Source organism: Natator depressus, chromosome 1 (assembly GCF_965152275.1).
Source record: "Natator depressus isolate rNatDep1 chromosome 1, rNatDep2.hap1, whole genome shotgun sequence".
Lineage (NCBI taxonomy): Eukaryota > Metazoa > Chordata > Testudines > Cheloniidae > Natator > Natator depressus.
The window spans coordinates 118,777,747-118,793,434 of record NC_134234.1 but is presented as its reverse complement, the minus strand read 5'-3'; the positions used below and the strand labels follow the sequence as shown (position 1 = coordinate 118,793,434).

The 15,688-nt window shown below is 43.6% G+C and overlaps 1 protein-coding gene across 1 annotated transcript in view; it reads right to left on the bottom strand.

Annotated features, from left to right (window-relative positions):
• Nucleotides 1-15,688, bottom strand: part of VWA3B (von Willebrand factor A domain containing 3B) — a 108,854-nt gene that overhangs the window by 24,230 nt on the left and 68,936 nt on the right. Inside the window, exons 22-23 of the mRNA XM_074965365.1 lie at nt 12,455-12,505; nt 11,522-11,741 (exon numbers count right to left, since the gene is read on the bottom strand). Coding sequence (XP_074821466.1) covers nt 11,522-11,741; nt 12,455-12,505 — 271 coding nt within the window. The remainder of the gene's footprint in view (nt 1-11,521; nt 11,742-12,454; nt 12,506-15,688) is intronic.

Genomic DNA, 15,688 nt, shown 5'->3' with positions numbered 1-15,688 from the left:
CCTAAGCTCTGCAAATCTGAGTCATCTGACCTGGGCCAGACATGGCCAGGCTGCAGGGCTTTTATTTCTGTGTGGATATACCAATAGAGCCTTATAAGAACCCCCTGCACTGTGAATTTCACCTAATGGGCTTTGCCTGTTTCAGACGCACCATTCTCATAGACTAAGCTGTCAGCAGGGAATGTGATTTTGTCATAGTAAGATTAGGTATAATTCACAGCACAGTCATGGTAGAAGACTGGTAATTTCAGCAACCTTGTGGACCCTCCTGCCACGCAATATTAATTCGTTAGTTCACTTTGTGTAGTCCTCTTTGCACTGGGATTAGAACAAAGCCAACTAACTGTTAATCTGCGCCGGGGGGCTTGTGGGAGCCTGCCCTTGCCCCCATTTGTCCCCACTTCCACTCTGACCCCACCCCACAGACCTCTCTCCCCAGTGCAGAGCTCCTAAAAGTGGCAGGTCTGGATCTTTGCAACTCTCATGCCCCAAGTCCCCAGGGGTGACAGCGCTCATTCTCTACCTTTTGTCTGTGTTGTAGGTCCCCCAGTCCTCAACATACATACCCACCCCACTCTACTCCCAACTCACTAGATCCACGACCCCCTCTCCCTGGCTCCCTCAATCCCTGACCCCTCTTTCACCGCCAGCTCCCCGATCCTCAACCCCCTTTCCCATCTCTCTCCCCAGCCCACTGCTGGAGGAGGGCTGGTTGCAATGGGATGTGGCAGGCTTGAGCGGATCTCCACCAAGCAGCTGGCCAGTGCACTGGGCAGCTCCTCTCACTTCCCACTGGGAATGAAGGGGTTTCTCCAGATTGGGGCATTGGAGCCTGGCATCTGCATGTGAAGTGCTGAGCCCAGCAGCAGGCCCCAACAATACGCTAGAGAGAGAGACAGCAAAGGGGATTGGTGGCAAGGAAGAGATGGGGGCAGGTAGAAGGCTGGGCAAGTTGGGGAGATGGGGAAATCAGGGATCCAGTGAGCTAGGAGTGGAGAGGGAATATGGAGCAGGAGAGTCAGGCCTGGAGTCAAGAAGGAAAGAAGGCAGGGAATGGGAGCTGTCACTACAGGGGACCTGTGGGAGGAGGAAGGCACAGACCCAGCCCTGTCCCCCCTTGGAGGTACGCACTAGGAAGAGGGGTTTGTGTGGGTAGTCAGAGTCAAAAGCTCTTTGCTTACTCTAAGAGAATGCTTAATTAATCCATGCAAATTTAAGAACATGAACAATACAGCCATTACAAATTATCCACATTATAAAAGAACAATGTCATAATGGGTTCATCTTCATAGGGATAAAAAACCTGCAACTGGCTTGGGTCAGATTACTCAGGCTGGTGGGGCTTGGACTCTCTTACCTCTGTGTAGAACTACCCAGTGTGGCTTGGCAAATAGTTTATACTGGCTGTCAATCCAAATCTTCCCAAAAACATGCCAGCATATGCTGATTATGATTGATCAAGATACTAAAAGCATATATATGCTGCTTATTTTAGAAGGTCATAGAGACCAGTGAAGTGATTCTCAGCAGACTCCCAGTGAGAATTTTTCTTACAGCTGCACAAGCATTCAGTTTCTGCTCCCAAGTGGCAATCATCCTATGCCCATTCACAGAGCTCCTGTATCTCTAGAGTTCTACATACAGGAGGTATGTTATGATTCAGTGAAGATGTCTGTTACACTGCAGTGAATCTAAAGCTGGTATGTACACTGTATTTGTACGTTCAATGACATTTCAGAAAGCTGTAACTTTCTATATTCTCATGAGATATTTCTTTGTCTTACTGACAGCTTACCATTAAGGTTAAAATCATAGGGCCAGATTTTAAGATGGTGTAAATCAGCATAGCTTCACTGAGGTCAATAAAATTGTGTAATTTTACATGAGTGGACAATCTGGCTCATAATGCTGCAAGTTGTCTTAGCAAAGCTCTGCGAGTTTATGAGCACAAATAAAGCTTTGAGGAACTTGAGGTATAAACAAAAAAATGTTGACAACATAGCATGATGCCTCTCAAGACTATTGCACTAGAGCAGTGGTGCACAAACTGGGGGACGCACAAGAGGTACTCAAGGAGTGCAAAAAACCTGGGTCCCACAGGACCCGCTGCCATAATAGCAGAGGCAGGATAAAAATAGAATGGGTATTGCGGGGCGGGATGGGAGCAGGATTAAAAAAAATAGTCCTCTTGCCCCGCAAACAACATGAACATCCCAGCCAGTAGCTACCGCTCTCCAGCTGCCCAGCTCTGAAAGCAGCGCCACCACCTGAAGCAGCACAAAAGTAAGGGAGGGACAAGTTCCGTGAATGATAAAGGGGGGCATGACTGGAAAAGTTTGTGCATTACTGCACTAGAGCATTTTTAACTTCAAATTTTATCCTTAGTCTCCACTGTCAACAAACCAGACCCTGTTTTCAGGGGTGTATGCAAAGATACTGCTAATTGAATGTACTGCTGAACATAAAAAAAAAATAGAATACACAACAGCTTTAGATTCATTCCAGCCTACAACCATTTAAAGTGAATCATATTGTGTCAACATCCCTGGCATGCAACACTACCCCTGGTCTTTAGGCTGTTTCTATACTCATAGCTAGTGGCTTCTCCAAATCTCTCTGGCATACCCCTCTTCCACCACCACCGATTAGTGCCAGTGCCCTTGCTAGAGCACTCAGTCTGGTACCTCAGACTCCCATCTGCCTCTTCTGAGAGCAGAAATGGATTTCCTTCCTCTGAGAACACGCAGCAGTCCACAATTCCAATTTGCATAAACAAAAGAAGGCTTATTTAAATACAGAAAATAGAGGGGGGGAATCAAAGTAAATACAAGAAAAGCAGAACTAAACAAGACTGAACTAAAGCTTATGCGATTCTGAAACTTGTAGATGTCTTACTCCGTAAACACGTTTTAAAGTCTTACACTTCAATGTTCATTTGGTTCTACCCCTGCATCACAATGTCTCAAAGTATATAGTTCTTGCATCCTTTAAATGAGAGAGACCATTCGACCCATAATCAAGAAACTATCTCTTGACAGCAAGAGTTTCATCAATTGTCAACCAGTCTATATCCTTCCTTGTAGAAGGAAGGTTACCAGGAAGGTTATAGTGAGAGTCTATTCTGACTTCACCTAAAGTCATCAGATTTCCTTTATCCCCCTCAGTCTGATTTTAAACCTGAGTCTGCTATGGAAACTGAATTAGTCTCATTGGTTAACAATTGCCTAGCTATGTACAAAAGTCAGGTATCTTTATCAATTTCCCCTTGATGTGTCAACATACACCAACAGTATAGGTGTGCTTAAAAAAAATCAACGTTTACCACACTTCAGTACTTTCAACCTTAGTAAATTTCCGAAACATGCATTTGGTAAAAACCCCAGAGGCAGAAGAGAGGCTGAATGAAAGCACCGTGTACTGACACTGGCATTCAGCCATGACAGTAACTTTCTGTGGCTCAGTAAAATCGCCACATGAAAGTAGGCTTCCTGTAGGTCCACAGCAGCAAACCAATTATTCTGAGACAACGTGGTGAGGACAGTGTATAGAGTGACCATTTGGAACCTCATGTACCCGATATATTTGTTGAGGTCGCAAAGGTTGAGGATGGGTCTTATCCCTCCCTTGGATCTGGGTACCAGGAAGTACCAGGATTAGAAACTGTGACCCTAATGTTCCTGCAGAACCTTCTCCACTATTCCCAAAGCCAGAAAAGAGCAGACCTGTTCAAGAAGCAGTGTCTCGTGAGAGGGGTCCCTGAAGAGGGACAGGGAGGGACGGTAAGAAGGAGGCCTGGAGAGGAACTGGATGGCATAACCTGATCTGATGGTGCTTAGGACCCAGTTGTCGGTAGTGATTGAGCCTCAAGCATTGTGAAAGCAGGCCAGCCTGTCCCCAAAGTGGGGGATGACAAGTGAGGCGCAATGCCTGGAACAGTGCTCTGGACCAAGGAGTCAAACAGGCGCTTGGAAGGCGTTGCAGGAGGGAACGTAGGCTGGCCGAACCCTGAGCCCAACTGCTTTCTCCTGTGGGACCTGTCCCTCTTTCTGGGGTAGTCTCGTTGCATCAGAGGAGGGAAAGGCTGGCCAAATATGTGCTGTGGGTACTGCTGATGCTGTTAGACAGCAGAGTGGCGCCTCTCCACTGGCAGCATGTACACCTCCAAGGGTAGCCCTTGGGTCCTTGAAGGGGTGCAGTGTCTCATCAGTTTTGTCGGAGAACAGTGTGTGGCCGTTGAAGGGCAAATCCTCAATGGCTTGCTGGACATCAGAAGCAATACCTGTATTCTGCAGCCAGGAACCCCTTCTAGTAGTGACCACAGAAGCCATCACCGTGTCTGTGACATTGAGTGTGGACTTTAAGGACACTGTAGCCACCAAGCAGCCCTCAATAACAAACACTCAAAATTCCTCCCGCGAGGCCTTGGTCAGCTGGTCTGCAAACCTTGACACAGCTGTCCAGTTAAAGTTATACATGGACATCAAGATTTGCTAGTTAGCAATTCACATCTGTAAGGAAGAGGAGATATAAACCTTCCCATCCCTGGGGTCCAATCATTTGAAGTCCCTATCCTTGGGGGTGGACTTAAACCTGCCCTGCCTGACTCAGTTGCTCACCACAGTTATGACTAGGGAATTTGGGGATGGATGGAAGTAAAACCCCGCAAATCCCTACATGGGAATGAAAGAGCACTTTTCCAAGTTCTTAGCTACAGGCAGTACTGAAGCTGCCATGCTCCTGAGGGCTTTAGCCAGTTCAAGGCGTGCATATTTTATAGGGAGGGTGACTCTCCCAGGGGCAGTAGATGGCTCTAAAATATCCATAAATTTGTGGGTGTTCTCTTGCAAGAACTCTGCTTTGGTTCCAAGGGAAGCAGCTACATGCCACAAAAAGTCTAGATACGCCTTAAAATCCTCCAGTAAGAAAGGGGAGGATAAGCCAGTCAAGCACAGCATTGTTCGGGGATGAAGACAAGGCCCTTAACTGATTCGAAGCCAGATCCTGTTCCATGGCTGACAGACCCAGGCAGGATGACTCTGGAGGCTCTGCAGGGAGAAGGACCACCGGTGCCTGGGCCTGCAGCAAATGGACCGTCACTATCACAGACTTGGCTGGTGATCTTGCCTTTGAGTGAGACCTCCACGATACAGATTAGGCATTGGCAGCCAGGAGGCACCAGGCCAGGGACCTCTGTTGCAATCATGAGATGTGCACCAATCCTGGTACCCATAATGGTCCATCAATGGCCCTTGACGCTGGTCAGGCGATGGAGAGCAGGAGGATGACACTGACTCAGATGCAGAGAAGCCTTTGGATCCTGGAGACAAGGGCAGAGCGAGACCAGAGGCAGCAAGCAGGCAGTCTGACTTGTCCGTTGCCCAGAATGAGGTCGGAAACGACATTGCTGATGGAAGCAGTACCATTGGTGCAAAGTATGCTGGTGTTGGAAAAGGTATCAGTCCTGAAGTGACCAGCGGTACCAGAGTGTCTGATGGTACCAATGTCAAGGGCGGTGAAAGCTGCCACAAGAAGCATTTGTGGTGCCAACTGCAGTCGTGCCGAGGAGGTTCCTGGTACCAAAGTCCCCTGTACTGATCCCAGTACCAATCCCACTTCCACAATCTGTGGAAGAAAACAATGGGGTGCAGTGCCAACAGACCCGAGAGTTCCATGGCTCAATCAGTCAAAGGGGCTATAGTTGACGCAGCCTGGGCAAAGTCCTGGGCCAAGGGAGAGATTGGGACCGAAAGGCAAAGGAGGTCTGTCGCTGCCTGGTATGCCACCAAAGTGGAAAGAGTCAGCACCGGCAACTCTCTCATTGGCACCAGACTCAACACACGCCCGGAGGCCAGAACCAGGGTTTCTAACATCTCTACTAGGTCCTGGGGAAGGGCTAGAGGTACCCATGCCATCCTGCATGCCAGCAACAGCTCCATGCAGGCACATTACAAGGTCTATCTATTAATTTAGGATAAAATGTACCCCAATGCATAAGGCACATCCAATGTCCTATTCATTACTTAAGCTCCACTGAAGTCCTGTGTTAAGAGTTTAAGTGGTGTACAGGGCCTTTTGTGGGCCCTCTGCACATGAGTGAATTTCACCTTCAGGCTCTTGCCCAAGAAGGTAGATTGATCTGTCTTTCTTCTTCGGCTTGGGGCATTTTCTTTTAATCAAAATTCTATCAAATTTAGTTATGTTTTTATGTGTGTGGTTTTAAGAAAAACATGAAGAGTTTTTGATAAATGAATTTCAATACACTGAAAAGGTAAGTAAGTAAATGCTCTTGGACTGTCAAAAGCTACGAACACAGAAGCACACTGTAAGAAGATGCGGCTTGAGAATCCCGATTACAACCTCTCATTAAGGACAAGTTATTGCTCTTTGAGGACTTTTTTGTATTCATGCTGGCACTAATGGTAGTAAGTATATTTATGTTCCTACTGGGAGAGAGCAAAATTCTATTCTGAGGCTGACATGTCGTGCACCTTGTTGTTATACCTTTAATTGTGTTCGAATGCACTGCACAAGGATCCTTTTGAAGTGGAAATCTGAGGTAAGCATGAACCTTTGCAGAGGACTGAGTCATTTAGAGATATTTCAGTGCACTTTATGTTTCTTTCTGAATGGGTTGCTCACAGCACTGGCAACACATCGAATCTTTGAGCTGTCAAGTTTCAAACAGCATTTGACACACTGAGCATTCTCTGTCAGGCAATCAAGATTGTCATTCATCTCAATATCTTTCACCTGCCACTTTCAACAGGCATTGTGATTGTCAAAGAGAGCAGAAACATCACAACCAGTGAGGCTAAAGTCAATCTCTGAGTTTTTTATTTAAAAAGCAGTATTTAAAGAAGTCATACTGTACCTGTGGATACACCAACATGGCTCCCACTGAAATCAAAGAGAACCACATGTGCACATCCAAGGGCAGAATTTGCCTCATCAGCTATTCCTTATATCTTTGGACAGGAAAATAAAGTAAAAAAAAAAATCACCATTTTCTTTGGAAGTGGGAGCCACGACAAACCCAACAAATACAAACTTCTTCTCCCTTGTCATCCTCCACTTGCTAAAAGCAATTTGATTTTTGAAGCCACAAATTGCAGTTAGGTGTCCAACTCCCATGGACTTTCAATAGGAAATAGGTGCTTAACTACCTTCATATCTTTGAAAATCTCCCTCATAACTGCATTCAGAAAACTTTTGGAGGTGAAAAGCTGAACTGTTTTATCTGCTAGAGACAGAGAGAGATTGGGCAATACCTGTTCCTAAGATTCTAGATGAGATTCTTGATGTGCTGCTGGGTGAAACTGTACAACCCAACTGTCCGGATTTGCATATCTGAAAACTATCAGCTCTCCAGCACAGGAAATAGTGCTGCTTCTTTATTAACAGAATACTAATGTGAACCACATATTGGTTATGTTAGAAACCAAACTATGCAGCGGTAGAATTATACTGATTTATACTGATACTGTGAGGTGTTGAGCACTGAATCCAAAGGGAAGTGAAAACACTAAGGACCAGATCTTCAAAGGTATTTAGGTTCCTAATTTCCAATCTGGGACTAAGCACCTTGCAGCACCAAGCCCTTGCACTGTAGTTACTATGAAAATGAGAGAAACTTAGGAAAATGTTTTCTGTAGCCATTCTAAAAATTGTGATCACTAGTGTCTCTCGATGTTCAGCCACATCCTTAAGTTTATCCTTAGATTTCATACTATGTAATTGTTGCTAAATTAAGTAGCTGTCTTGGATCAATAAATATTTCATCACACAAGTTATTTTGAATCTAAAGCATTAGATCAATTAAAATTGTAATCCATTTAAAAATCTTAATTAGAGAAGGAAAATTCTTTTCCAAGAAGTACTCAGAATGATAATCAGTTTAGCCTTGACAATTATTTTAAAAAGCTGTTTATGCATTTTTATAAAAATTAAAAAATATTTATATTTGTAAAGAAATTCTAAATTAAAACAAAACAAAAAACAAAAAGAAAACCCACCATACACACAGACACACACACATGCACATATTTACTTCAAGACATTTTGTAAGAAAATACTAAAAAAACATTTCCATATTCCAAAAACAAAACAAAGAAACAAACAAAACCCCCCAACAACGAATATTTAAGACTAAGGCCAAAAATGTATTTACCTATCACATAACTTACAAAACAAAAACAAGAAAGAGAATATGTAAGCATATCATAAATATTACACTCAAACAAATAAACAAACTGTTCTTGTTAAGCCTAAAGAAATGTAACATGCCACTACGTCCTTAACTCTGACCCATAGGTAGTTTTGTACTTTTGTTATCTCAATTTCAGCATTCTTTTTTAGGGATACTGTTAAGTGGCAAATATTATCTGTTAATAATATTGTCAAACCAAAATGGAATCTGTTGGCAAGTTACTCATAATTGCTGTTTCTTGGAAATAAATGTTCATTGATTTATGGTAAACTTTTGTATGTATGTGACCTGCATTTGGGACTGATTAATTTGTACAGGGAGGGAGTATTGATTTGGAGTCCAAATCTACTTCCCTCTACCACTGTAAAACTGTTGGAGAGCTGAAGGCTTGACACTGTGCCTCTTTTGTGAGGGCTGGCGCTGTGCCTCAGCATGGGTTGGGATAGTGAAAGAGTAAAATCATGAACCTTAAGGTTGGACTCTTCCTACAGCACAAGTTTGGATACTTGTATTCTATACTGGAGCTGCAGCCACCCACAGGTACTTATAAGGAAGTGATATACCAAGTTTGCCAGCTAGTATTTCACCTGCATACCACACCAAAACCATGCCCCCCACACACACTCAACTCTTCAGAATAGTTGCAAGCCCAGAACTTGCCTTCTACAAACTGCCCTCTAAAGAGCTGGAATAGAGAAGTGGTGACCATAAAGTTATTGCAATGGCAACAATCTACAAAGCAATGGAAGTTTTAGCTTACCGAAAAAACATGTAAAGAATATGTTATATGTACATACAGATATAGAAATGTCCTACAGGAATCTCATTAGTATGCAATAATGAAACTCACCAAAGACTGGAGGGCCTGCACAAAGCCCACTTAACCACTTAAGCTCTCTATTAGCCTTGTGTTTAGGAGGATCACAGGCAGAGAAACTGCCAGGGGACAAAGAGGATATGTTTACACTGAATACTAAGCCTAGGCTCTGACTCAGGTTTAAGCCGAAGCCCTGCTTCCATTTACTCACAAAGCAGTCTCACTCAGGTCAGCAAGCACTCAGGACCAGGTCCTACAGCCCTGCTAGGGAGATGGGTCAGGGCCTAAATCACTCTGAGACTCAGGTCCAATCCCTTTCATTTTACAATGTGGACGCAGTGCAAGGTGCAGGCCTGAGCCAGAAGGACTGTGTAGTGCAGAATGGACGTGTTAGCCCAAAAGCACCCCGAATGGAAATGTGGAGGTGCAATGGCCACTATTGCAGCCTCATAGATTGGAATAACGGTGGCAGATAGCCAACAGATTGGGCTGGTGGTGGAGTCTATCCAGTCCAACCCCTATGGAGTTCCTTGCACAAAATCTAACTACTCAGGCTTAGTATGATGCAGGGACATGAATTTCACACTAAATGATTACATTTAAGTATTCTTTTTCAGAGGAAACAAATCTACCTTTTGTTAATTAAAAGAAACATGAGGTATGTGTGTTTGCATATATTTGCATGTATAGATATGACTCTAAGAGCTCCCCAATGCCAGATGGCACACAGTTATTATATTTACCCAAAAGGTAGCATGTAATATATCACTGGAAAACTAATAACTCAATGATCATTAAAATTTTCATGTGATATATGTATGTTTAACCCACAAAGAACTTTACAGGTGTGCTGGAAATATGTGACTAAAATGTGTTTAGATCAAGCGTGTCGGTGGAGTTGACAAATGGGTTTTCTCTAGACCACGAGTGGGCAAACTATGGCCCTCAGGCCAGATCCGTCCCACAGGCTGTTTTAAGCCGGCCCTCAAGCTCCCGCTGGAGAGCTGCAGCCAGGGAGCAGGGTTGGGGACCGCACCACACGGCTCCTGGAAGCCATTTGCGGTAAGCACGCCTGGAGCCTGCACCCCTGAGCCCCTCCCCATGACCCCAGCCCTGATCCCCCTCCTGCCCTCTGAACCCCTTGGTCCCAGCCCAGAGCAGCCTCCTACACCCCAAACTCCTCATCCCCAGCCCCACCCCAGAGCCCTCACCCCCGCCCCCGCATCCCAACGCAGAGCCCCCTCACACACCCTGAACTCTCCATTTCTGGCCCCACCCCAGAGCCCGCACCCCCAGCCGGAGCCCGCACCCCCTCCTGCACCCCTACCCCCAATTTCGTGAGCATTCATGGGCCACCATACAATTTCCATACCCCGATGTGGCCCTCGGGCCAAAAAGTTTGCCCACGCCGGCTCTAGACAAAGGAAAGAGGCCAACACCTCAAACCAGGTGTGGACAAATTCAACAGACTAGTCTATTGTATTGGAGGTTGCAGGAAGAGATCATTTGCTTTGTCAAAATCACCAGTGGGGAAGGAACCAGCATGGAGTCTACACCCAGCCTACCATCTACACCCAGCAGGGCAAAGGAACTTTATCTGGGGATATCCTTCAAAGTATACATTTCAAAGATTTAATGGAATATAAAGAGAGAGGAAGAAAAACCTTAAGTTATCCTTCACCTGAAGAGACAACGGAAACAAGCATTCTGAGCTCTGTGAAAGGTCCTGGCCAGAATGCCTGGTCAGCCATGCTGGAAAAGAGACTTGATGAGAAACACTTCTTTGAACAAGAGAGACTAGTCTGTTATATCAGGTTTTAGTCTTAAAAGTGTATTTTCAAGTTTGTAGCGTGTAATCCTTTCTAACTTTATTTCTTATACTTGGTATCACTTAAACCTTTTTGGTTAATAAACTTTTTTACTTTTACTATAAACCAATTTAGTGCTTTGATTCAAATAGAGTGATCACCTTAACCCAAGTTAAGCTAGTAAACTGCTGGGTACTGTCTCTTTAAGGAGCAGCGAACTTAACTTCTGTGAATGTTCAGCAAGAGGGTTGGGCACTACAGGGCAGACAGTTTGGGGAAAATTCGGGACTGGGGAGGGATTGGGGTCACTCTGCAAAAAGTAATTGGGCAGTGGAAGCCAGGGTGTAGCCTGTATGCTTGTCTGTTGGCTGTTGGTGTCTGGACTGTGAGCCAAAGCAGCATAGCATTTAAGATCCCGGAGTTGCAGGGCAGGCGGTGACACAACCCCTTACTGATCTAGTTACAATAGGGAAACAAACTTTTCTACAAAATAGCAGGAGATCACTACAGCTTCATCTCTTTTCAGAAGCATGATTAGCAACTCAGTCTGCATGTTCTTCCCCAGTTTGTACAGAGTTATGGTTAGTGCCAACCTATCACGTAGCTAAGTGACAGGTGAAATTATCCTAGGAGCACACACTGAAGAATATTTGAAAGAAAATGTTTGATTGCCCTGCTAGTACAACCTACCATTTTACTGTGGTTGATGTGTGATACAGAGGTTCTCTGAATTTCCTTTTTGGCAGCTTCCTGAAGATCAGAGGCTTGTTGAATGTATGTTAACCCTGCCAGAATCTCATCTTCCAAAAGTGTCACATCATCATAAGAAACAGGCCAACCCAGATTTTCTAAGGCCTGTAGCAAAGCTTCTTTGTGTTCCATGTACGAGACTGGCTCCTCCTGCTCAAACCTTTAAAAAAATTACAACCATTTACAATTATATGTTGTAATGTTTTTCATTTTCACTTTACAGATGTTAAGTAATTAAGGAGCACACTGCCCCTGTGAAGTAAATAGGTGCTAACTTCACTGCTCTTAGTGCTGTTCTACATACAATTTTTGTACCATTCTAACTATATCAGTTTAAAACCCGATCTGATTGAAGTGCTACAAACCCCATTGTAGGTGCAGTCATACCAGTGTAAAGGTACTCATAATTAGTATAGCTTATTCCCTCACAAACCAATCCTTGGACTGCTACTCACTGGCTAAGTAGAGAAGGGTTTATGCTGATGCCAAAGAAGATGATGTCCCAGCCCTCCCAAACCCATGCCACTCACACTGAGCATAGAGTAACACTGTTAAGGGGAAGTGCCTATTCTCTTTTACAAAAGTGAACAGCAAGGGGGGAAAGGAATCCTCTCACTTTGTAACTCAGTGGGTGGCAAACCAAAACCTGAGGCTTACATGTTACCCTGTGTCACACATAAAATTATTTACCAGTAAGGTGTAGACAGAAAATACTTGAAAATAAAATAAACTGGCCATGACAAGAGCAGCCAAAAAAGTGTGTAAAATATTTATGACCTGATTCTCAAAAGGTGCTGAGCACTGTAGCTCCCATTCCATTAATAAATGTTTCAAAAATTAAATTATTGAGACAGGAAGAAGGTGAAAACTTACTTGTCTCTTTCCTCTTGAGATAGTGCTCTCCACACAATTAGATTTAGGCGCCTATTAAATAAAAGAAAACAATTCCTGAGGGAATGCGGTCAGTGTGTGTCTGATTATCACAATATCAATAAATAAACCAGAACACACAGTTCTAAAAGATATCTACCATGATTTGTATTCTGAAAGCACAAACAGTGTTCTTATCATTCCACTATGAATTTATCATCTGCAAAAGGATATAAGAAAACAGCATCTTCCATCTGGTAGCAACATGATTATTTCAGGGTCACTGAGAAATTAGTGGCAATCACTACTGTTTCCTGCAGGAATTTCAGTGGAGAGTTCTGTCCAGCACCCAGTAATCTAAACTAAGCAATAGTGCTGATTTAATGTCAGCCAAGAGTTGCCCCCGACAAGTTAACAGCTTCAGCATGAAGGCACTTGAGAAGCAATGTTAATGATTTTTTTTCCCCACTTAAAAATCAAAGGCAATCACACCATTTAAATTTCTACTTCATTCCACTCTGCCCATTAAGGAAAGCTGCTGTGGTGAAAACAGAACTGCCTACCCAAAAGCACTCAAGTGCTGTCATTTTAAAAACACTACAGGTTTTTTTCCTTTGTTGCAGATGATTTGTCTTTCTTTCTTTCTTTTTTTTTTTTTAAAGACATAGATTACAAGTTTCTACTAGCCAATTTTATCCCTAAATGTCAACATCCCAACAAGTAAGGCATCACATAACTCTCTCTTTTATTTCACAATGCAGAAGCAAATCTCTGGGGGGTCCTAGGTGCCATCATATAGAAAAGTGAACTCTGCTATATTATTGTTTACAAATGTCTGAGCTGGCATCAGTTCATTCCAGAGACGACTCAAACCTTTCCAAACACGTGTCCTTTTCCAATCTTGGTGAATTAACTGTTGCACTTAAAAAAATCCCCAACAGCCTATACAAAATTAGATTCTGAACATGGGTTTCCGACTGATTCAGTTTCATCTGCCAAGGAAAACAAGAACCAGCTCCTTCAGAATGTAAATTACTAGTACATTCATATTCTGCATTCTTGGCATGCTCAGCTGTCTATTTCACACTTCTAAACGCTGCACATTCATAACTAGCTAATTTGCAAATGTTTGTAACTATTCAAGACCACACATGCTTTGTAGATCCCAGCTTTTTTCTCCTTTGCTGAAGTATATTTCTCTGTGGGAACATTAAATTATTGCCATCACTTTCCTACCTCTCAATTTTATGCTAATAGTAAATCTATGTATGGTGAGGTTATTGTCATGGTTTCTTCTATTCTTGAAACTGGCATGTACTAACATATTGTCTAATTTATAGATATCAAAACAAATTTGCGACTATTCAGTAAGCTGAACCCTAGCAAACCTTGCAGATTCAATTATCAGAAATGTAATACTGTATTCATAGCAAAAAAGACATGGTTAAATTGGTGTTTCAGATGGAAATGTGGAGTTATAATTTGTCACTTACATCCACTACAGGTCGAAACTTGGCATCTAGGCAAGGAATGATTTCACCTTTCACACATACCCCACCCCCATTCTCAATGACATTTGCTGAAACTGTTAAAATCTTCATTGCAGCCTTGCAACTGCAACGCTATAGTTTAATTATACCAGTGTTTCTATTTTATAATCTTAGTTTCAAGGACTTATAGTTTGAGAATTTGGGAGTTTAGAAAACTGCTTTTACTAAAAATTGGTACATACAGTAGAACCTCTGAGTTACGAACACCTCGGGAATGGAGATTGTTCATAACTCTGAAATCTTTGTAACTCTAGTAACTTTGAACAAAGCAACGAGGAGTCCCTGTGGCACCTGTTAGCCGATGGCCAAGGATGTTTGGTGAGGTGCCAGCTATGCCCGTTTTATACCATCCGTGACTTTAACTGCTAGGACGCACTGTCCCTTCGCGGCGGGCAGCCCGGGCTAGGCTGACAGATGCCCCAAGGTCCTAAACACCCGTGACTTTAACTGCTAGAGCTCAGAGCTCCTTCGCAGCGGGCAGTCAGGATTGACTGAAAGGCGCCCCAAGAGTTTGCCCCGTGGAGGCGGCACAACTCAACGCTAGGCTCTTAGTACTCTCACCTCATGGCCAGGCTTTATAGCCAAAACGGCTGAGGTTCTTTAATTGTGTTGGCTGCTTTACAGTAAACCAGAGAAACAAGTCAGGCTTATGCACAAATGGTTACCAAAATTTATTAAACTAGATTCTAATCATGTGGTTACAAAATTGCTAGTGCCTACTTATTTAAATGTAGAGATGTTACACACACAAACAAGTTACAAAACTGAAGCCACAATCTCAAAGAAAGAAAACAAAGTATAGAGCTCTATTTCAAAATATGTGTACACTAAAGATAGGAGATCAGGTGTGGGTGCTTCTTACCCTCCTTGCATCTCTCGATTCCAGCGGTGCCAAGCCAGGATCGGTCACTCAATTCCGCGGAAAGACGAATAAGGGACAAGGCTTAGGGACCCTCTTAGCTGCAGAAGCCTTGGGAGGCTGTCACTTATCTGACCAGCAGATAGATAGTGAAAAGCACTCAAAAATCATGGTGCTGTAGGTCCCTTGCTTATACCTCTGTACTCCTTTATTCCCTTTCTCCTTTCTTATGCCAAATTGGGGCTGGTCTGTCTGGGCGACGCCAGCTCTCGCAAGAGTAGTTTACACTTGCAAGGGAGAGAAACAATAAGTTTCGACTACTGGACATTCCTTTTATTAGGGTAAATATTTTCCCACCTAGGATGCTGGGGTGTGTGCATCACGCTATTTAGTAGGGGCTAAGAGCCAGGTCTGTCACAGCTTCTCTGTCTGCTGTGAGCCTAATCGTTGTATATGTTCCCAGAGGCACATTGTAGCAGCACACCTGTGCTTCTCACAGCTTCAAAGGCTGTGCTGGAATTTATGTTAAGTGCCCTGTTGTTTTGGCTCCCCTGTGTTCCCAGCCATGCTGGTCTGAGGGGGGGGGGGCTTGGCTGTCTGGCTACAGCACCTTAGAGACTAACAAATTTATTTGGGCATAAGCTTTCATAGGCTAAAACCCACTTCATCAGATGCATGCAATGAAAAATACAGTAAGCAGTATATATATATACAGCACATGAAAAGATGGGAGTTGCCTTACCAAGTGAGGGGTCAGTGCTAATGAAACCAATTCAATTAAGGTGGAAGTGACCTATTCTCAACAGTTGACAAGAAGGGGTGAATATC